The 21377-nt window shown below is 46.7% G+C and overlaps 1 protein-coding gene and 1 non-coding gene across 4 annotated transcripts; both read left to right on the forward strand.

The window, feature by feature from the left end:
* The first annotated feature begins 1827 nt into the window (after nucleotides 1-1827).
* Nucleotides 1828-21361, forward strand: DDX55 (DEAD-box helicase 55). Of its 3 annotated transcripts, XM_024256818.3 has the most exons (14): nucleotides 1828-2904; nucleotides 6602-6652; nucleotides 6744-6830; nucleotides 8137-8228; nucleotides 8308-8370; nucleotides 9400-9549; nucleotides 10663-10852; nucleotides 13624-13706; nucleotides 15657-15788; nucleotides 16959-17051; nucleotides 18200-18314; nucleotides 19109-19277; nucleotides 19872-20164; nucleotides 20404-21361. In XM_024256818.3, exons 1-14 carry the CDS (start codon nucleotides 2797-2799, stop codon nucleotides 20578-20580), a joined length of 1803 nt encoding a protein of 600 aa, XP_024112586.2. In that variant the 5' UTR covers nucleotides 1828-2796; the 3' UTR covers nucleotides 20581-21361. The 3 variants fall into 3 exon arrangements, with proteins under 3 accessions (XP_024112586.2, XP_054383663.1, XP_054383662.1); XM_054527688.2 differs by lacking the exon at nucleotides 20404-21361 and having other exon boundaries at nucleotides 19888-20131; XM_054527687.2 differs by lacking the exons at nucleotides 6602-6652; nucleotides 6744-6830 and having other exon boundaries at nucleotides 2734-2904.
* On the forward strand, nucleotides 17154-17286 carry LOC112135977 (small nucleolar RNA SNORA9). Its single transcript, XR_002917193.1, has one exon. It is a non-coding gene; the product is annotated as a small nucleolar RNA SNORA9 (small nucleolar RNA).
* Nucleotides 21362-21377: the final 16 nt, after the last annotated feature.

Genomic DNA, 21377 nt, shown 5'->3' on the forward strand with positions numbered 1-21377 from the left:
TGAGATGACTGCAGTCTGCATGAGTTGTATTCCCATTTATTAATCCCACAAATATTTGAGTGATTGCTGTGTGCTACAGTGATAGTCCCTGGGATAAAGAAGATAAAGACCCTATTAGTGTGGGTTTTACATTTTGGTGGCAGAGATGAACCTAATAAGTTTTGTGTGTGTGTGTGTGTGTGTGTGTGTGTGTGTGTGGCGAGAAAGATAATGGTAAATACTAAGAAGAGAACATAAATCAGGGTAGGCGTTTCAGTGATACAGAAAGGAAGGTAACACTGAGAAGGTGATTTCAAAAGTCCAAGTGGAATGTAAGGGAGTGTAAGGTAAAACTTCCCCTTTGCTCTCAGGTTTCTCTAAAAATTCAACTGAAAAAAGGCAGATTAATAGGAGGAAAGTGATACAAATTTATTTGGTCATGTTTTTACATGACAAAGGAACCTTCAGAATTAAGACCCAAAGTTACAGGGAAAACTATTTTTATGCTTAGGCTCAACAAAATATGTACAGCTGAGTAGAAATAGGACTGGACAAGAAGGGCATGATCTAATGCTCACAGACTGAGTGGGGAAGCACAGCGAGGCCTGTCTGGATTCTTTTCGGCCTCTCTGTGCAGCATTCTTTCCATCTGGGTAGGGGAAAGAACCCTTCCTGGAATGGGGTCTTACAACGTACAAGCAAAACAAAGGAGGTCAGATAAATTTTTTTTTTTTTGGAGACAGTCTCTCTGTCGCCCAGGCTGAAGTGCGGTGGCGCGATCTTGGCTCACTGCAGCCTCCGCCTCCCGGGTTTAAGCAATTCTCCTGCCTTAGCCTCCCAAGTAGCTGGGAATATAGGCGCACGCTGCCACATCTGGCTAATTTTTTTTGTATTTTTAGTAGAGGCGGGATTTCACCGTCTGGTCTTGGAACTCCTGAGCTCAGGCAATCTGCCCGCCTCGGCCTCCGAAATGCTAGGATTACAGGCGTGAGCCACCACATCTGGCCTTTTTTTGTTTGTTTTTTGAGATTGAGTCTCACTCTGTCGCCCAGGCTGGAATGCAGTGGTGCGATCTAGGATCACTGCAGCCTCCACTTCTCAGGTTCAAGTGATGCTCGTAGCTCAGCCTCTGGAGTAGCTGCAGGCACCTGCCACCACACCTGGCTAATTTTTTGTATTTTTAGTAGAGACGGGTTTTCACCACGTTGGCCAGACTGGTCTCAAACTCCTGACCTTAGGTGATCTGCCTGCCTCGGCCTCCCACAGTGCTGGGATTACAGGCATGAGCCACCGCGCCTAGCCCAGATAATTTTTTTTTTTTTTTTTTTTTGAGACCAAGTCTCGCTTTGTCACCCAGGCTGGAGTGCAGTGGCACAACCTCCACCTCCCTGGTTCAAGCAATTCTTCTGCCTCAGGCTCCTGAGTAGCTGGGACTACAGGCATGCGCAACCACGCCCGGCTAATTTCTGTATTTTTAGTAGAGACAGGGTTTCACCATATTGGCCAGGCTGGTCTCGAACTCCTGACGTTGCGATCTGCCCGCCTTGGCCTCCCAAAGTGCTGGGATTACAGGTGTGAGCCACCGTGCCAGGCCGATAATTTCTTTATGGCCAGTTTTTTTCACAGAAAGGTGGAGAGAGAGTAATATTTTTAGGTTTTATGGCTGACTGTGGAGAAAAGGGATTCCCGTTTGTATGCTCCGTCATGGGCAAGAGGGATTCTTGAGTTTCTATGGCTAGCCTCAGAGAATCAGAGATCAGAGAGGGAGCAGAAGGTCAGAGAGAAATTTGCTTCTGAGGCTGCCTCTGCGGCCTTCATTTTGGGGTTTCGTTTTCAGAGCCTCAACAGGAGCAAGCCATGCACATAGGTGGAGGAGATAGGCCCTCATAGAGGGCACACAATGAGTGGTCAATAAAAGTTTGCTGAGTGAAAGTCGGGCGCGGTGGCTCACGCCTGTAATTCCAGCACTTTGGGAGGCCGAGGCGGGCGGATCACGAGGTCAGGAGATCGAGACCATCCTGGCTAACACGGTGAAACCCCATCTCTACTAAAAATACAAAAAATTAGCCGGGCGTGGTGGCGGGCGCCTGTAGTCCCAGCTACTCGGGAGGCTGAGGCAGGAGAATGGCGTGAACCCGGGAGGCGGAGCTTGCAGTGAGCCGAGATCGCGCCCAGCCTCCAGCCTGGGCAACACAGCGAGACTCCGTCTCAAACAAACAAACAAAAAAGCTTTCTGAGTGAAGTTGTATGTGGACATGAATGGCCCAGGCCAACAGTGAACAGAGGAATGGGACAGTGTTCTTAGTTAGGACTCTGACCCTAACTTCCGGGAAAGTAAACCAACATTCAGGACCTACCGGCCATCGGACCCCCGCCATCAGCGGGTGCCTGTTTTGCAGGGCTGCTAACCCGAGTCCCCGACACGTTTCTCCGCCCACGGCAGCCAGCCCGCCCCGCTGTCCATCGGCCTGGACACGGTCCTGTGCTGCCACCTGCCTCCGAGGGGCAGAGAAAGTGGGAGGGCCGGGCCAGACTCCCTCCCGCCAAAACCCCTGCCCGGTGCGGAGAGGCGCCCGGAGCCCAGGGGGCTGTGCGGGGCGGGTGTAACTCCCCAGGCCTGCCCCGCCGCCTGCCTCCACCGTCCCGCGGGCGCCTTTCCTCCCTCCCGCGGCGTGGGAGCCTTCGCCGCGCTCCGGAACTCTGCTGCTCCAGCGAAGTTCCCGGCCGGCCGCCTGAGCTGCCGGAAGCGGAAGTGCTCGTTGGGGGTGCACAGGGCGCGTTCGAGCAGCGGCGACAGAGGCGGCGAAGGAGCGCGCCATGGAGCATGTGACGGAAGGCTCCTGGGAGTCGCTGCCTGTGCCGCTGCACCCGCAGGTGCTGGGCGCGCTGCGGGAGCTGGGCTTCCCGTACATGACGCCGGTGCAGGTATCGGTTCCCTGGGCGGGGAGTGAGGCAGGGAGAGGGTCAGGCGCCAGCTGCATCGTACCCACCGGAGGTGATCGGACAGATCTGAGCCCTGGGGCGCTCATCCCTCCAGCTAGGGTTCTTGCCTCGTCTCCAGGCTGCCCAGACTGGCGGGATGCGGGGCTGCTCGGCCAGCGAGCCGGCAGAGGGGCCGCGACCCACCCCGCCCTCGGGTGCTGGGGTCTCAAGCCTGGTTCTCATCCTGGCCCTGCCCGCTGTAGCTGTGAGACCTCGGGCAAATGGCTTAACCTCTCCGTGCTTCATTTTCCTTCTCTGTGAAATGACGAAAAAATAACACCCTCCTTATGGGGTTGCTGTGGGGACTAAATAAACCAGTCGGCACACTATAGGAGCTCAGTAAGGGTTACCGTTATGTATCTCTTCAAGAATATTTCTTGAGGACCTGCTATGTGTCAGGAACTCTTCTAGGCTCTGGGGAGTTTGCAGTATTGGCATCTGCTCATAGCCTTACTTTCTAGTGCAAGAGCTAGAGAAAGGATAATTTCAGCTGCTGGTAAGTGTTATGAAAGAACTAAGACGGTTGTGATAGACAGTGTCGCGCGAGGACTGGAGAGGAGGTGAGACAGGGTGTTAAGGAAGGCCTCTCTGAGGAGGTGCATTGAGGTGAGACCTCAGTGATTGAGAAGGAGCTGGCTCTGGGGTGACTAGTGGGAGATTATTCCAGTGGAGAGAAATACCAGTGCACATAAATGCCCTGGGGCAGGCTGCAAATGGTTTGAGCAGCAGAAAGGAGGCCTTTGTGGCTGAACATCAAGAGTAGTGTAAGAGATGGATTGTGCAGGGTCTTGTAGGCGCTTAGATTTCATTCTAAATGTAGTGGGAACCCATCTTATCTGGGAAGATGTTTAGGAAGGGAAGGGCTGTGATTTCTCTGTAGAGTGGCCTTTCCAGGCATAAGCGATGAAGCAGGCAGGTCGCTTAGGAGGCCATTGTCAGGTAAGAGATGATGGTGACTTGGAGTAGGGTGGAACCAGTGGATATTGAGAAGTCACATTTGGGATAGCTTTAAGGTTGCTAAGGGACTGGAAGTGGAGGTTAGGAAAGAAAAGACTCTACAGGGACCTGAGGTTTTTATTCTTTTTTTTTTTTTTTTTTGAGATGGAGTCTTGCTCTGTTGCCCAGGCTGGAGTGCAGTGGCGTGATTTCGGCTCACTGCAACCTCCACCTCCTGGGTTCAAGCAATTCTCTGCCTGAACCTCCCGAGTAGCTGAGATTACAGGTGCCTGCCACCACGCCCGGCTAATTTTTTGTATTTTTAGTAGATACGGGGTTTCACCATCTTGGCCAGGTTGGTCTTGAACTCCTGACCTCGTGATCCACCGGCCTCGGCCTCCCAAAGTGCTGGGATTACAGGCTGAGCTACCGCACCCGGCCGATTTTTATTAGTAGCTGAGTGAATGGTGTTACCATTTCCTGAGAATGACTGCAGTGTGTATCAGGTTTCAGAGGGAAAGTCAAGAGTTCTTTTTTTTGTTGTTGTTTGTTTGTTTTTAACTTTTTTGAGACCGAATCTTGCTCTCTTACCCAGGTTGGAGTGCAATGACACGATCTCGGCTCACTGCAACTTCTGCCTCCCGGGTTCAAGCGATTCTCCCATCTCAGCCTTCCAAGTAGCTGGGGTTACAGGCATGCACCACCACGCCTGGCTAATTTTTGTATTTTTAGTAGACGGGATTTCGCCATGTTGGCCAGGCTGGTCTCGAACTCCTGACCTCAGGTACGCCCGCCTTGGCCTCCCAAAGTGCTGGGATTACAGGAGTGAGCCACCGCGCCTGACCACAAGAGTCCTGTTTTTAAACACTGAGCTGGGTACAGTGGCACCCGCCTGTAGTACCATTTGTTTGGAAGGCTGAGGTGGGAGGATCCCTTGAGCCCAGGAGTTCAAGACCAGCCTGAGCAACATAGTGAGACCCGCGTCTCTGAAATTAAAATAAATAATGGCCGGCCACGGTGGCTCACGCCTGTAATCCTAGCACTTTTGGAGACCAAGGTGGGAGGATCACTTGAGACCAGGAGTTCAAGACCAGCCTGGGCAACATAGGAGGCCCTGTCATCACAAAAATTTTTTTTGTAATAAATGAAGTCTTGAGTTTGAGATGCCCATAAGATTCCCGGGAATGTGGAGAATCTATTTCCAGCAGGCAGGGCTGGAGATGAAAACTGGGAGTGCTATGTGCCCTGCCTAGGGAATGTAGTACGAGCAAGACCCAATCTCTGGCCTCGGAGCTCATTGTCTAGATCTGTCATCCACACTACACAGTCATCAGACATGGCTATTGAGTGCTTGAAATACACTTTGTCCAAATCAAAGTGTACTCTGAGTATCAAATAACACACTAGATTTTGAAGACGTAGTATGAAAAAAGAGAATGGAAAATGCTGATTTTTAAATATTGATTAAATGTGAAGGGACAATATTTTTGATATATTGGGTTAAATAAATATTAAAATTTATTTCACCCATTTCTTTTTACTTTTCTTACTATGGCTACTAGAAAATTTAAAATTGTTTATGTGGTTCACATTTTATTTCTATTGGGCAGCAATGGCCTGAAGCAGGGTCCTCACTGTTGGCACTCTTGACATTTTGTGCTGGAAAATTTTTTGTTATGGGGCTGTCCTGGGCATTGTAGGATGTTTAACAGCATCACTGGAATCTGTCCATCAGAGGACATCACCTCCCAACCCTGGTTGTATTTTATTTATTTATTTATTTATTCATTCGTTTATTTATTTTTTGAGGCAGGGTCTTGCTCTGTTACCCGGGCTGGAGTGCAGTGGCACAGTCACAACTCACAGTAGCCTCGACCTCCCTGGGCCTAGGTGATCCTCTTACCTTAGCCTCCTGAGTAGCTGGGACTGCAGGCATGCACCACCACACCCACATAATTTAAAAAATTTTCTTTGTAGAGACAGAGTCTCCCTATGTTGCCTGGCTGGTCTGGAACTCCTGGCCTTAAGGGATCTACCCACCTGGGCCTCCCAAAGTGCTGTGATTATAGATGTGAGCCACCACGCCTGGCCCACCCTGGGTTTTGACAACCAAAAATGTCTCCTTACATTGCCAAATGTTCCCTCAGGGGTTGAGCAGGGGGATAGAAATCACTGTGTAGAGGCAGTTGGAATAATATTACACCTGCTGTGATTTAAGTGAGCTCAGGCCCTGGGGACCAGGGCTGAATCCTGGAGGGAGCAGCCTCGAGGCCAAGGCCTGAATCTAATTGAGGTTTAGCTTTTTTGATTGCTAAAACCAGGTTTCTTGTAAAGTCTGGCAACCTCTACAGTGCTTAAAATGAGAGGGTTTATTTGAATCATGATTCTGTGATACTAGAGCTGGAAGGAACCCTAAAACCCAATGTCTTCAACCCCTTCCTGGTTCAGAGAGGGAAAGTAGGAGCGACAGGGCTAGAATTCAGGACTACCACCTCCCAGCTCAGCTCACTGTCCCCACACGCCGTCCATGTAGACACAGTTGCCACGTTTGATTCAACTTCTCTATGCTGACTTGGTTACTCAGAGCCCCTTTTGTGGTGGGACCCACTGTGACCTTAGCTGCCCATTATGTTCCTAGGGCTTCGGGTCTCACCTGTGAATTCATGGCATCCTTTAACCAGTGCTTTGCAATCTCTCCCTTTAGTCCGCAACCATCCCTCTGTTCATGCGAAACAAAGATGTCGCTGCAGAAGCGGTGAGTGCCTCGGGTATATGCAGCCTGTCCTCGTGTTCTCCCTCAAATGAACTCTGAGGAAGAAAGGGAAACCAAAACTCTCTGTTTGCAGGTCACAGGTAGTGGCAAAACACTCGCTTTTGTCATCCCCATCCTGGAAATTCTTCTGAGAAGAGAAGAGAAGTTAAAAAAGAGTCAGGTGAGGACAACAAAAGTGATTTATTTTCACCTAGTCATCAGAGAGTTCACATTGGATTAAGAAGCTGGCTACAAACGTGAAAAAATAGACCAGAAGCTGTGGCTCACGCCTGTAATCCCAGCACTTTGGGAGGCTGAGTCTGGAGGATCACTGGAGTCCAGGAGTTTGAGACCAGCCTGGGCAACACAGTGAGACTTCATCTCTACAAATAATGAATGAATGAATGAATGAATGAATGAATGAAACTTGAAAAAAAAGATAATTAATCCTCATTATTTGTGGATTCTGTATTTGTGAATTTGCCTGCTCGTTAAAATTTAGAACACCCCAGTGGATCCTCAGTGCTTCTGCAGTCATGGGCGTGGGCAGAGCTGCCTTTCGTTTTACTGCTCAGGCGTAAACAGTGTCCTTTTCGTCATCTATTTAGTGCCATGTTTATTACCTTTTTTTTTTTTTCTTTTTTCCCTGAGGCAGGGTTTTGCTCTGTCACCCGGGCCGGAGTGCAGTGGTGTGATCTCATCTCACTGCAACCTCCACCTCCCAGGCTTAAGCTGTCCTCCTGCCTCAGCCTTCCAGGTAGCTGGGACTACAGGTGTGGACCATCATGTCTGGGTCATTTTTTGTATTTTTTGAGGAGATGGGGTTTTGACATGTTACCCAGGCTGGTCTTAAACTCCTGGGTTCAAGTGATCCTTCCGCCTTGGCCTCCCAAAGTGCTGGGATTACAGGTGTGAGCTACCGTGCCCGGCCATTTTGCACATTTTTGTGCTTTATGTTGGTGATTTTGGTTTTTGAAATGGCCCCGTGATGTAGTGCAGTCTAGTGTTCCTGGGTGCAAGAAGGTTATGACGTACAGAGAAAATCCCCATGCTAGAGAAGCACAAGCTCAGGCATGAGTTAATGTGCTGTTGGCCACGAGTTCAATGGGAATGAATCAATAGTATATATTAAATAGAGTCTTTTAAGCACAAACAGACATAAAATAGGGTTATATATTGATTGGTTGACAAAAATGTCATGCCCAGAGACTGGCAGGAACCTAACCCTATGTTTCCCCTGTGAGCAGTGGTTCAGCATTCACTAATTCACTGTTCTTCATGACTTGAAAGAGCATAACTGCAGTGTATGATGACGAGTAACCATAATTCAAAGTAGTTGATATGTGCTCAGAGATGCTGCTGAGAAAGTCTGGTAACTACTCTTTCTCTGGAACTTTCCTTTGTGTGGTGGAGGGTGGAGGGCCTATGAGTTCCTCTCTGGGAGTCCCTTGCACTGCTGACTGTGTCCCTTCCTTCCATGTGGGTAGGTTGGAGCCATAATCATCACCCCCACTCGAGAGCTGGCCATTCAAATAGACGAGGTCCTGTCGCATTTCACGAAGCACTTCCCCGAGTTCAGGTGAATTGGATGCAGTGTCCCTGTTAGCCATGGGCTGTTGTTTTGTCGAACTTAATCAAAGGCTGTTTTCTTGTTGTAGCCAGATTCTTTGGATCGGAGGCAGGAATCCTGGAGAAGATGTTGAGAGGTTTAAGCAACAAGGGTGAGTTTGCTCGTGTCTGCTTGTTTCTTTGCTTGCTTTTGGCAGTGAACCTAAGAATCGATGTGTGATCTCAGCCTAACTGTGGGTCCCCCTTTCAGCAGCCTCCTCCCCCTGCAAAAAGTTGTTTTCTCCAGGCCAGCTTCCCATTGCGCTTTGCTGGCTCCTTCCCATAAGGCCCTGATGATAACTTCACAAACTCAGGTTCTTACAGAGGTCAAGAGAACCACGTGAAGATACATGAGTGGTCAGGATAGATGAGTGCAGGGCTGGGGGATGGTGAGGAACTGGCCCGTAGCTGCCTTGAATACTCAGCTCCAGCTGGTAGTTGCCTGGGGGGACTCGGCTCAGTAGTGCCAGGTTTTGAATTTTTTAAAAAGAAGATGGAATTCCAGATTTGTGTGTGTAATCTCCTGATTTTTTAACTGTTGGTGTGTAATCCACATTTGAAGAACACATCTTGTAGGTGAGCCAGTCTGAGGGAGCCACATCTGGCCCTGAGTCTGCCAGTTTGTGAGCTTTACATAGGATTCTCTAATTCTGTCACCATTTCCATTTTACATGTGAGTTACCTGGGGCCTACAATGTTTGAGTAACTTGCGTAGGTCAGAGGTTGGTAAGCTTTTTTTGTAAAGGAGCAGATGGTAAATGTTTTCGGCTTTGTGAACCATATGGTCTCCATCGCAGTTACTCAACTGCTGTTGTAGTGTGAAGGCAGCGATAGACAACATGTGAATAAATGGGCGTGGTTGTCTGCCAATAAAATACTTGGCAAGGACAGGCAGCAGCCCAGGTTTGGTTTGGGAGCTGGAGTTTGCCAACCTTGCCTGGGTCATAGCCCAGAACCCAGATCCTGCCTCGCCGCAGCCCTCACTCTTTCTACCCTGCAGCACTCTTCCACTCTCGTGCTCTTCCTTCTCTTCACTAGGGCTTAAATGACTTTGGGGGGATATAAAACTTGGTATTTTGGTAATCATTAACCACATTCCCAAGATCCAGAGAGTTTGGTAAATGTTAACTTTCTTTCCAAAGTGGGAACATCATTGTGGCCACTCCAGGCCGCTTGGAGGACATGTTCCGGAGGAAGGCCGAAGGCTTGGATCTGGCCAGCTGTGTGCGATCCCTGGATGTCCTGGTGTTGGATGAGGCAGACAGACTTCTGGACATGGGGTTTGAGGCAAGGTACTGGACTTTGGACTTCACTGGCTTGAGTGGGCAGATGATACTAATACAAAAGGAGAGCAAAATGGAGTTTACTGCTTTATGACTAGGTATTTTTATTTTTTATTTTCATTTTTATTTATTTTTTATTTATTTGTTTTTTAGAGACAGGGTCTTATGCTGTCACCCAGGCTGGAGTGCAGTGGTGTGATTATGTTCACTGCAGCCTCAACCTCTCGGGCTCAGGTGATCCTCCCGCATCAGCCTCCCGAATAGCTGGGATTACAGGTGCACACCACCATGCCTGGATGGTTTTTTTATTTTTTGCAGATGAGGTTTTGCCGTGTTGCCCAGTCTGTTCTCAAACTCCTGGGCTTAAGTGATCCTCTTACCTAGGGTTCCCAAAGTGCTAGGATTACAGGTGCCAGCCACCATGCCTGGCCTAAGTATTTTTATTAACCACATTTTAATTTCAAATCATTAAGTAGTTTGAGCTTTCAAATTCTACCATGTGATTTTTATTCCAGTTCTATCTTTGATCTTAAAATGCACTTTTCTTCAAGTATTTTTTTTTTTTTTTTTTTGAGACAGGGTCTCACTCTGTCATCCAGGCTAGAATGCAATGGCATGATTTCGGGTCATTGCGACCTTTACTTCCTGGGCTTAAGTGATCCTCCCACCTCAGCCTCCTGAGTCATCTGGGACTACAGGCGCATGCCATCATGCTTTTTTTTTTTTTTTAATTTTTGGCAGAGACAAGATCCCATTATGTTGCCCAGGTTGGTCTCAAACTCCTGGGCTCAAGAGATCTTCCCATCCCAGCCTCCTGAAGTGCTGGGATTACAAGCACGAGCCATCACACCTGGCAGTTTTGTTGTTTTTTAATAAACAGCTTTATGGGATATAATTCACATATCATTATAATTGTATGCTAAAATTTGAGGAACCTTGGAAAAATGAAAGTATAAAGAAGAAACAAAGAATCACCTATAATCGCACCTCCCAGTGTATGTGCTATAAATATTTTGATGGCTTCACTTTCAGTCTTTTTGAATACCTGTTTAGTATCGTGACGCACTGTGTGTTGATTCTGCTGGCAAGTGAGCGGTTAAGTGTGAGCCCTCTTTTTATCAGCATCAACACCATTCTGGAGTTTTTGCCAAAGCAGAGGAGAACAGGCCTTTTCTCTGCCACTCAGACACAGGAAGTGGAGAACCTGGTGAGAGCGGGCCTCCGGAACCCTGTCCGGGTCTCAGTGAAGGAGAAGGGCGTGGCAGCCAGCAGTGCCCAGAAGACCCCCTTCCGCCTGGAAAACTACTACATGGTAAGTGCCTGGGCTTGCTTCTTACTCAGCGATAATGACCAGTGCTCATTTTATGGAAATTGTACTGGTAGAATAAATATGTGAGACCCTGTAGCATATGTGAAATGGATTTGGGGACAGAGCTAGGGCAAATGGTCTGAGTGGTCCTACTCATTGAATGAATAAGTAAGTTAAATTGGACATAAATGTATTTTAAGCACAGTCTCTAAGGACAGTGTCTCTGAACCATCTACCCTCAAGTGACCAAATGTTTCTATTTTACATGCTTGGGGTGTGCTGGGTGCAGGCATGACTAAGCTCTGTAGTTCCTGGGCCCGTCAGAACAGCCTGTGTCACAGAGAAGGGCATAGTTAGATGTGCAGGTGGAACACAGAAAATCAAATGACAGACTCACTCCTAAGGAGACTTTGTAGGGTGGAAATATTCTGCTCTGTAAATGTTGTGTATTTTTGACCTGCATCAAATATGCATGCTGAATTTCTTTCTTTTTTTTTTGAGACGGAGTCTTGCTCTGTCGCCTAGGCTGGAGTGCAGTGGCGTGATCTCAGCTCACTGCAAGCTCCGCCTCCTGGGTTCACACCATTCTCCTGCCTTAGCCTCCCGAGTAGCTGGGACTACAGGTACCCGCCACCACGCCTGGCTAATTTTTAGTTAGCCCTGTTAGCCAGGATGGTCTCCATCTCCTGACCTGGTGATCCACCCACCTCGGCCTCCGAAAGTGCTGGGATTACAGGCGTGAGCCACCGTGCCCGGCCGTTTTTTCGTTTTGTTTTGTTTTTTTTTGTTTGAGATGGGGTCTTACCCTGGTCACCCAGGCTGGAGTGCAATGGTACGATCTCGGCTCACTGCAACCTCTGCCTCCTGGGTTCAAGCAATTCTCCTGCCTCAGTCTCCCGAGTAGCTGGGATTACAGGCATGTGCCACCATGCCCGGCTAATTTTTTGTATCTTTAGTAGAGGTGGGGTTTCACCACATTGGCCAGGCTGGTCTTGAACTCCTGACCTCATGATCCTCCTGCCTCAGCCTCCCAAAGTGCTGGGATTACAGGCATGAGCCATCGTGCCTGGCCCAAATATGCTGAATTTCTAGTAGTAAATACTGGCTGCTGGCTTCTGTAGTTTCTTCACAAGGAAGTAGATGGGCTTTTGGCAACTTGATTGTTTAGTAATGAGGCCACTCCTCACCCCTGTTCTGTTCTGTCCCATTGCTGGGATGGGCTACGAGGCACAAGCGTAGAGAGCACAGGCTGCAGGGGAGGCAGCACCATCAGGGCGAGGAGGCACCCACAGGCCAGTGCCACTGCTGACGGGACATTGGCCCACCAGCCTGGGGCTGGGGCTGGGGCTTTTCTTTCTCTTTTGCAATAAGCTTTCTCAGGTTAAATTTTTCCTTAGGCCTGGAGGGGTTCCCTAGCTCCTGAACATGTCTGCTGTTCAAAATGAAGGAGGCTGGTCTCGAAACCAGAGTGTTCCTATTGCTGCAGACTGAGGCTGTCGAGGCTGCTCTCCGGTTTGTGTCAATTTGTAGGCAGATTAAAGGTAGAATGAGTTTGCAAATGAGAAACTGCACCTAGTGTAACTGGAGAGTGTTGTCAGAATCAGATAGGCTCATCAGAAGTGGGAGTTGTAGTTGCCATTGATGTTTCTGACAAGCTGGACTGGGTGAGGGAGGAGGCTAGCTCTTCCCAAGCAGAGGGAAGGACTCTGCATAGGGTAGTGTGGAGAGCATGGGCGCTAGAGCAGGACTGCCTGGTGCATATCTTGGCTTTGGCCCCTACCAGATTTAACCGATGAACTTACAGGCCCTTACTTGTCAAATGGGGGCCACAGTAGTATACAGCTTCGTAGGGTTGCCGAAGGATTAATTAATTAATCCATGCAAAAATGTTCATGATAGTGCTTAGTACACAATAAGTATGGGTTGAGCATTCCTAACTTGAAATTCCAAAATCCAAAATCCTCCAAAATCTGAAGCTTTTTGAGTGCCAACATGATGCTGAAAGGAAATACTCGGAGCATTTTGGATTTTGGATTTCCAGATTAGGGATGCTCAGCTGGTAAGTATAGTGCAGCTATTCCAAAATCTGAAAAAATTCAAGAGCCAGAAAACACTTCGGGTCCTAAGGACCCTGGATGAGGGATACTTGTACTAATGTTAGCTTTGGACACACTGTGGCTACTGTTGCATTCTGTTATTTTGCATTCGTTTTGCATTTAGAGATGGCTGAGTACATGAGAAAAAATTCCAAACGGGATTTGGTTTTGGTAAAAGTAGGATGAATGCATTCAGGTGAATTTAATGTCTCTAATTTGGGAGTTTGAATGGAGGACTTGATTGCATTATGAAGAAAAGCAGTGGGGTCTGCGTCCATGGAGGCCTTTTAAATAATTATGTACATTGCTTTCTGGAAATCATTATTCACCTTAGAGCAGTGACTTCTAACTTGGCATCAGAATTTCCTGGGGGAACACCCTGGAGATGGTGTAACGGCTGGCATGTGTATTGGGATTGGGAGTTGGGAACTGTTGCCTGTTGGATGACTATGTTTCTCTGAGCTATATGATTTTGTGACATACAAATTAACTTTTACAGGCAGCAGCACATGTTGATATTTATTCTGAGCTAGGTAGACCAGTTAACATTCCAACTAAAGTCTGTCCTACCCATGGGGGAAATGACATTCCTTAAAATTTAATGCTGAAACTGAAAATAGCCATGGGGATTATTATTGCCAAATATGTTTTTTATTAGTTTCCCTTTTTATTTTGCAGGTATGCAAGGCAGATGAGAAATTTAATCAGCTGGTCCATTTTCTTCGCAATCATAAGCAGGAGAAACACCTGGTCTTCTTCAGGTACTCCTTTGGTCTCTGTGGTAGGGGCGTCAGGGATTCGGCCAGAATGTGCAGGTGCATGCAGCCTTTGGGTTTTGGATTCCATCTAGCATGGTTCTCTCTGGAATGCTTTTGGCTGCAAATAACTGAAAACCCAACTTTTGTGGTCCAAACAAGGTTGGCTTTATTTTTCTCCTGTAAAAAGAAGTCCAAAGGCAGGCAGTTTCTCATATGGGTTTCATGTGTCAGTCATGTCAAAGTCAATGTTGATGTGATTGGTCTTCTCTTCCTATGTGTCATCTCATGGATTCTGGATGACCACTATTACACCCTGTCATGTCTGCACTGAAGAAAGATAAGGGGGGAAAGGCAGAGGGGGCTTATGGCAATGTTAGCTATATCCATGCCTTTTAATCAGGAAAGCAAAGAGCTTCCTCAGAAACCCCTCTGCCCTAGTTGACTTCAGCTGTGAATTCATCTTAGGGGCCAAAAGTGGGTCACGTGGTGGCCCCTCACTTCAAGAGCAGCAGAGGAAATGAGTGCGCAGCTTTTCTGCCTCTGTAGTAGTGGCCAGCGAAGCAAGAAGTGGTTGGGAATAGTGTTTATCAGCCACCTATGGAGTCCGCCACAGTGGGGTTTTGTCCTGTGTTCAGAAGGCAGCGTAGGGACAGATGCATATATTCTTTGGACTGGTTGGTTCTTTTCCCCTTTTCTCCAGAGATAAATGTGTTGATCTTTAGTAGTACTTAAAAAATAATTTTATATTTATTTATATATTTATTTATATTTATAATTTCTTTTCTATCAGTTATCCTACAAATAAAATGCAATATTGACCATGACCCACAGTAAGAAGTACAATTTGGTACACACCCAAACGAGACAATAAAACAGAGGTTTTCATGAAACTGCACCCTGCTAGGTGGGATGTTTTCTATTCTGTTCTACTCCAGCTGTTAATTTTTTAAAAATGCTGGTCGAGACCCACTAAATTGATTTCAGAACCCCCCAGATCTGTGGGTTGTGAGGCTTAGTGTGTGAAACACCACTTCATTACATATACATACTATGTGACTCAAGGTGGAAAAGAGTGACCAGTCTGGTAGCAGTCACAGCATAGGTGGGGGAACTGAAGTAGACAAGAGTTAGCCCAAACTGGAATGCAGCAGTCTGATATAGTGGGAGGAGCATTAGACCTGGGTTCTGGTTCTGCCACTTATTCTGTGTCTCTGGTAAGTTTCAGTTCCCTCATCTGCAAAAGGATGGGAAATCACTTGGGAATGCTTCCAGTTAAGGAAACGGGTCCAGGGTGAACTTTATTAGAAGGGTGCTGGGTAAGGAGCTCACAGATGCAGAGAATGTTGAGTGTCCAGCTCCCAGGGAAGGAGGCTCCCTGGCAGGAGTTCATGGGCCATCTCTTTAGGGCATATCTTTATTGGGATGACTGCCAACCCCCTTTTTGTCCTTGGATGACTCAGCTCCAAGTCCCAAATATCTGGGAGAAGGGATCTGATTGGCCTAGCTTGGGTTATTTGCTGAGCCCTTGGGAATCCTGCTCATTGGGGAAGAAGCAGTTCCCTAAAGGAAAAGCAGAAATGTTTTTAAATCTTGTAACACTATTTGTGGCTAAGATGTCATTGCTTTTGTTCTGAATGACTGTTTCACTTTAATTCCTTTCTCAGGGTCAGGGAGATTTCCCGTTAGAACATCTTTAGACAGTAGAATACGTCCTTGGGGGTTTTAACTCATGTTAAAGGGATTTTGTCAAAAGATTGGCCTTTCATTGGCTGAGAGGATTACAGATTGAGAACTCAGTTGTGGATGATTTCCACTGCCATTCTCCTTGTCATTCCCCTAGGGAGGGCTCGTAGTTAGGTTGCGTCTGCTGCAGCTATTGCTCACTGTTCCCCTCTCCCAGTTGTAGAAGGACCAAGGTGGCCAATGACTCTAAGCCCTCTGTCCCTCTTGCAGCACCTGTGCATGTGTGGAATACTATGGGAAGGCTCTGGAGGCGCTGGTGAAGGGCGTGAAGATTATGTGCATTCATGGAAAGATGAAATATAAACGCAATAAGATCTTCATGGAGTTCCGCAAATTGCAAACGTGGGTGGGCTTCATTGGAAGTAGCAGCTCTCCTGCCACACTGCTCTTTCAGGTCCCCAAACGCCCCATTCTCCAGTAGCCTGTGCTGTCCGCATGTGTTGTTTTTCCTGCCTGGAACCCTCTTCCCTCTCTAATCTGGTTATCACATCTCTGTAAACGCCCAGAGCCTCCATTGCCCTGTTCTAATTGCCTTGCCTTTTGCTGTGTCATTTCCCTAGTTACTGAACTTCTGTGCTAGACAGCAGGCTCCGTGACACAGGAGTCCTGTGTATTGTCTTCACTCCCAGATTGCCCTGTGCCTGGTCCAGGGAAGGGTTGTGATGACTGTCAGGCAGCAAGGAGCAAATCCATTTGTCCTGTCTGGGTAGAAACTGTCTGTGGCTTAAGGCCGGACATGGTGGCTCACGCCTGTAATCCCAGCACTTTGGAAGTCCGAGGTGGGTGGATCACGAGGTCAGGAGATCAAGACCATCTTGGCTAACATGGTGAAACCCTGTCTCTACTAAAAACAAAAAATTAGTTGGGCATGGTGGCGGGCGCCTGTAGTCCCAGCTACTCTGGAGGCTGAGGCAGGAGAATGGTGTGAACCCAGGAGGCGGAGCTTGCAGTGAGCCGAGATTGCACCAGTGCACTCCAGCCTGGGCAACAGAGTGCGACTCCGTCTCAAAAAAAAAACCAACTGTCTGTGGCTTATCAGGCTTGTGACTATACAGCAGGCAACTTGTGTCTACCCATGACCATAACTTGTATCTGCTTGTGCTGACAAATAATAGTTTTGTTTTTCTTAATCATTGAACATCTGGCTATATTAAAAGTCCTCTTTTGGACAAAGCGATATACCTGACTGCTAGGCCTCAGTTATGGAGTGAATTGTCCCTTGTTTTTCAGATGGCTACAAGGGATTAGACCCATCCAGTTTTGGTTTTCAAATGGCAATGTTGTAATTTTTAAAATCCCTTTGCTGTCTCTCACCTCCCTCCAATTTTTATTGGAATTTATGAAGTCCTAGAGATTTGTAGAAAGAAGAAGAAAACAAAATATTACCTTAAGCATTTGCTTCTGTGAGAAGCTCCAGCACCTGTGTGTCACTGTCATCGAGATCAGTAGGCTGTTTGATGGTGATGAAGATGGTGGCCTCCTTACTCAGAATGCTGTTTTCTCATTTTCTAGTGGGATTTTAGTGTGCACTGATGTGATGGCCCGGGGAATTGATATTCCTGAAGTCAACTGGGTTTTGCAATATGACCCTCCCAGCAATGCAAGGTATGGTACGAGGCTGCCACCCACTCTCTGTTGAGGAATTTAGCCTAATAAAGGAGGAGTCCTGAAGAAGATAAACATAATGATGTTCACTGAAACATTTTATAGCAAGCCTCCAGCGTGCTTGGGTCTGCAGTGATCCCGTGCATTCCTACAGTGCTTGCCAGAACAGTTTTGAAATGGTTTGAGGCCTTGCCCTGCTCCATGTAGAGCAAGGTTATAGAAATTTCAGACAATGAGAGAGAACAAAAAAAAACAACAAAACATTATTTGAGGCTGGGCGCGGTGGCTCACGCCTGTAATTCCAGCACTTTGGGAGGCCTAGGCAGGTGAATCGTTTGAGCCCAGGAATTCACCAGCTTGGGCAACAGGACAAAACCCTGTCTCTACAAAAAAATATATACAGATTAGCCAGGCGTGTGTGCCTGTAGTCCCAGCTACTTGAGAGGCTGAGGCAGGAGAATCGCTTGAGCGCAGGAGGCAGAGGTGGCAATGGATTGTGCCACTTCACTCCAGCCTGGGCAACAGTGTGAGACTCTGTCTCAGAACAAAAACCCATTGTTTTAAGTAGCAAAAATAGGGAAATGGATGAATAACCCATTCATGGTGAAATAGTGATACTGTATTGGCAGCAATTAAAAGTACTTTCAAATATCAGTTCTTGCAGAAACACAATAGAATGTCTAAATGAAAAAAAGCAATACATAACACCACATGTGAAAATTACAATTACTTTCTCCAAAGTCAGCATATATTCCTAACATGCTTCCACGCATAGGAAAATGCCTATAAACCCCCAAGTGTTGATGATTACTCCTGAGATTATTGGTCATTTTCATTTTATTCTTTGTATTTTTCATTGTTTCCCAGATTTTCCACTGGGGACTATGTCCCACCTGTATGATCAGAGAGAAAGATACAAGTTTTACTTAGAGTTCACGTTAAATGTTTCTTACAGAATCGTATCTGTCTGCAGTGTTGGTTTAATTGCCAGTTCTATTTCTCACACTAGTAAGTGGCCGAGTACACACTGAGCTGTGGAGGCTAGAGGCTCCCCATAGCATTTTAGCTGCAGCAGCCATGTGGCTGGAGCCTGAGCTCTGTTCAGCTGTCATCACCTGGGTACCCATTTCCATCCTGTGTTCTCACAGTGCCTTCGTGCATCGCTGCGGTCGCACAGCCCGCATTGGCCACGGGGGCAGCGCTCTGGTGTTCCTCCTGCCCATGGAAGAGTCATACATCAATTTCCTTGCAATTAACCAAAAAGTAAGCTGCCGTCCCTTTTCAGATAGAATGCCTAGTGATGGGGTAGCTGGAAAAGTTCTTCTCCAGCATGTGGTCAGCAACTGAAATTACGAATTGCAAACTCACTGGGGCTGGGCTGGTGGTGGCAGTGGGGGGGCCCTGATGGGGTTTTTTTTGTTTTTTTTTTGAGACGGAGTTTCACTCTTGTTGCCCATGCTGGAGTGCAATGGCATTATCTCGGTTCACCGCAACCTCCGCCTCCTGAGTTCCATGGATTCTCCTGCCTCAGCCTCCCAAGTAGCTGGGATTACAGTCATGCACCACCCCAGCTAATTTTGTATTTTTAGTAGAGACGGGCTTTCTCCATGTTGGTCAGGCTGTTCTTGAACTCCCGACCTCAGGTGATCCGCCCACCTCGGCCTTCCAAACTGCTAGGATGACAGGCGTGAGCCACCGTGCCCGGCCACCCTGGTGGGCTTTAAGGCTGTGGAGGCACCTCGGTCATGGAGAGACCAAGTCTGTGCGGTAGCACGCCCTGCTGGGACCCAGGCAAGGGTTACTTCTTATGAATAGAGACCCAGTGTTGCCATACTTTGCTACCAGATTAGGACTGTCATGTGAAATCTGATTTTTAAATTTTCTTTTAAAAATTTAACATACTTTTCAGAGCATGTGAAATATTTGGGTTGGAGTTGGGCTTCAGACCTCAAAAGGTGAAAAGGAATTGTTTTGCTTTTGTTTTTCTTGGTTGTGATGGGGAGCCCTGGGGATGTGATGCCAGCGAGGGAAGGTGAAAATGTGGTGTGTGTGTGTAGTGCCCCCTGCAGGAGATGAAGCTCCAGAGAAACACAGCGGACCTTCTGCCAAAACTCAAGTCCATGGCCCTGGCTGACAGAGCTGTATTTGAAAAGGGCATGAAAGCTTTTGTGTCGTATGTCCAGGCTTATGCAAAGCATGAATGCAACCTGATTTTCAGATTAAAGGGTAAGTTGGACTTCTTCATGTGATAATGTCTCCATCTTAACTATGTGGTGGTCTCACAAGTATGAGATTGCTTTGTCTCATAAAAGGAAGTGTTCCCAGGTTTTGAGTAGACACAGAATAAACTGGCCACTGGCTGCTGAGTATTCCTTTTAACTTTGTAAAAATGTAATTTTTTTTTTTTTTTGAGACGGAGTCTTGCTTTGTCGCCCAGGCTGGAGTGCAGTGGCGTGATCTAGGCTCACTGCAAGCTCCGCCTCCCAGGTTCACGCCATTCTCCTGTCTCAGCCTCCTGAGTAGCTGGGACTACAGGCGTCCGCCACAACGCCCAGCTAATTTTTTGTATTTTTTAGTAGAGACGGGGTTTCACTGTGTTAGCCAGGATGATCTCAATCTCCTGACCTCGTGATCCGCCCGCCTCGGCCTCCCAAAGTGCTGGGATTACAGGCGTGAGCCACCGCGCCTGGCCTCAATTATTTTCATTCTAATTAAAATGAATGCATTAAACCCTTTGGTTAGAAAAAATTATATTGTAAGCCATTGCTGATTGTTCTAATCCTGTTGAGTGCACTAACTCTGATCTTCTGATTGAATCAGATCTTGATTTTGCCAGCCTTGCTCGAGGTTTTGCCCTGCTGAGGATGCCCAAGATGCCAGAATTGAGAGGAAAGCAGTTTCCAGATTTTGTGCCCGTGGACGTTAATACCGACATGATTCCATTTAAAGATAAAATCAGAGAAAAGCAGAGGCAGAAACTCCTGGAGCAACAAAGAAGAGAGAAAACAGAAAATGAAGGGAGAAGAAAATTCATAAAAAATAAAGCTTGGTCGAAGCAGAAGGCCAAAAAAGAAAAGAAGAAAAAAATGAATGAGAAAAGGAAAAGGGAAGAGGTAAAGTTTAGTTTTACTTACATTAACTTAGAATCTTGAACAAATTTATTGTAGTAGTTCTTTAAATAGGAATTGTGTGGGGCTGTCAGATTTCTGTTATGCTGGCGACTAGGATGGGGAATTTGCTCTATTTGCAGAAGCCAATCTGAGAGCTTATAGTTCCTGAGTTAAAACTGCTGGTTTCACTAGAACACTATTGCTGAAAAATTTAGTAGTTTATTGGTTTCTTCTGCACTTAGGGTTCTGATATTGAAGATGAGGACGTGGAAGAACTTCTTAATGACACAAGACTCTTGAAAAAACTTAAGAAAGGCAAAATAACTGAAGAAGAATTTGAGAAGGGCTTGTTGACAACTGGCAAAAGAACAATCAAGACAGCGGATTTAGGGATCTCAGATTTGGAAGATGACTGCTGATTCCAGTGCCACAGATGAACCCACAAGGACATTGCTGTTCCCTAACTTGGTGGATGGCTCCAGTTTGCTTTTAATGAAAATCACAACTTCAGGACACATCTGAGAAGAATGATGTCTCTGAAAGCTGACCTTTCAGATGAGGGAGAAATGAAGGATTTCACACTTGGGAATATTTTACTAAAAACATTCCAGTCTTGGCTGGGTGCGGTGGCTCCTGCCTATAATCCCAGCACTTTGGGAGGCTGAGGCAGGAGGATCACTTGAGCCCAGGAGTTCAAGACCAGCCTAGGAACACAGCAAGACCCTCTCATTAAAAACAACAAAACAAAACAATTCCAGTCTTGAAGTAGTCTAACAGAAGAAAATGTAAAATTATTTGAGTGTAAATAATAGATGTCAGTATTTATCATGATGGGTCACATATATAGACATATGTACATATGTACATATGATATATATATAAGCTCTTTTCTGAGGCTATTTTATATTTTTTATTTTATAGTTATTTTTAAACATAAAGATACTGAAGTATTCTTGACTTCTGATTTTCAAAACCATTCCTCAGTATCTTCAGGCATTTGACCTCCTGAATGTCCTTGGCCCTGGGCTTCAGTTATCCTTTGATGCCCTGTAGAGGTGGCTAATGTGCTGGGGTTTTTCTGTGTTAATAGTCCCAGTATTGTTTTATTGGTGAATAGCTGAAAAACAGAGGGATTAAGTCATATTCCGGGAAAGAGAATTATAGTTTTTATGCCTCCTGTTGAATAAATGGTGTCCTGATTGCCTGGGTCTTAAGT

This window comes from Pongo abelii, chromosome 10, assembly GCF_028885655.2.
Source record: "Pongo abelii isolate AG06213 chromosome 10, NHGRI_mPonAbe1-v2.0_pri, whole genome shotgun sequence".
Taxonomy (NCBI): Eukaryota; Metazoa; Chordata; class Mammalia; order Primates; family Hominidae; genus Pongo; species Pongo abelii.

Coding starts and splice junctions, on each gene's coding strand:
- DDX55 (XM_024256818.3), top strand. CDS start 2,797: ATGGAGCATGTGACGGAAGGCTCCTGGGAGTCGCTGCCTGTGCCGCTG. Junction 6,653..6,743: donor AAGATGTCGCTGCAGAAGCG/GTGAGTGCCTCG, acceptor CTCTGTTTGCAG/GTCACAGGTAGTGGCAAAAC. Junction 9,550..10,662: donor GACATGGGGTTTGAGGCAAG/GTACTGGACTTT, acceptor TCTTTTTATCAG/CATCAACACCATTCTGGAGT.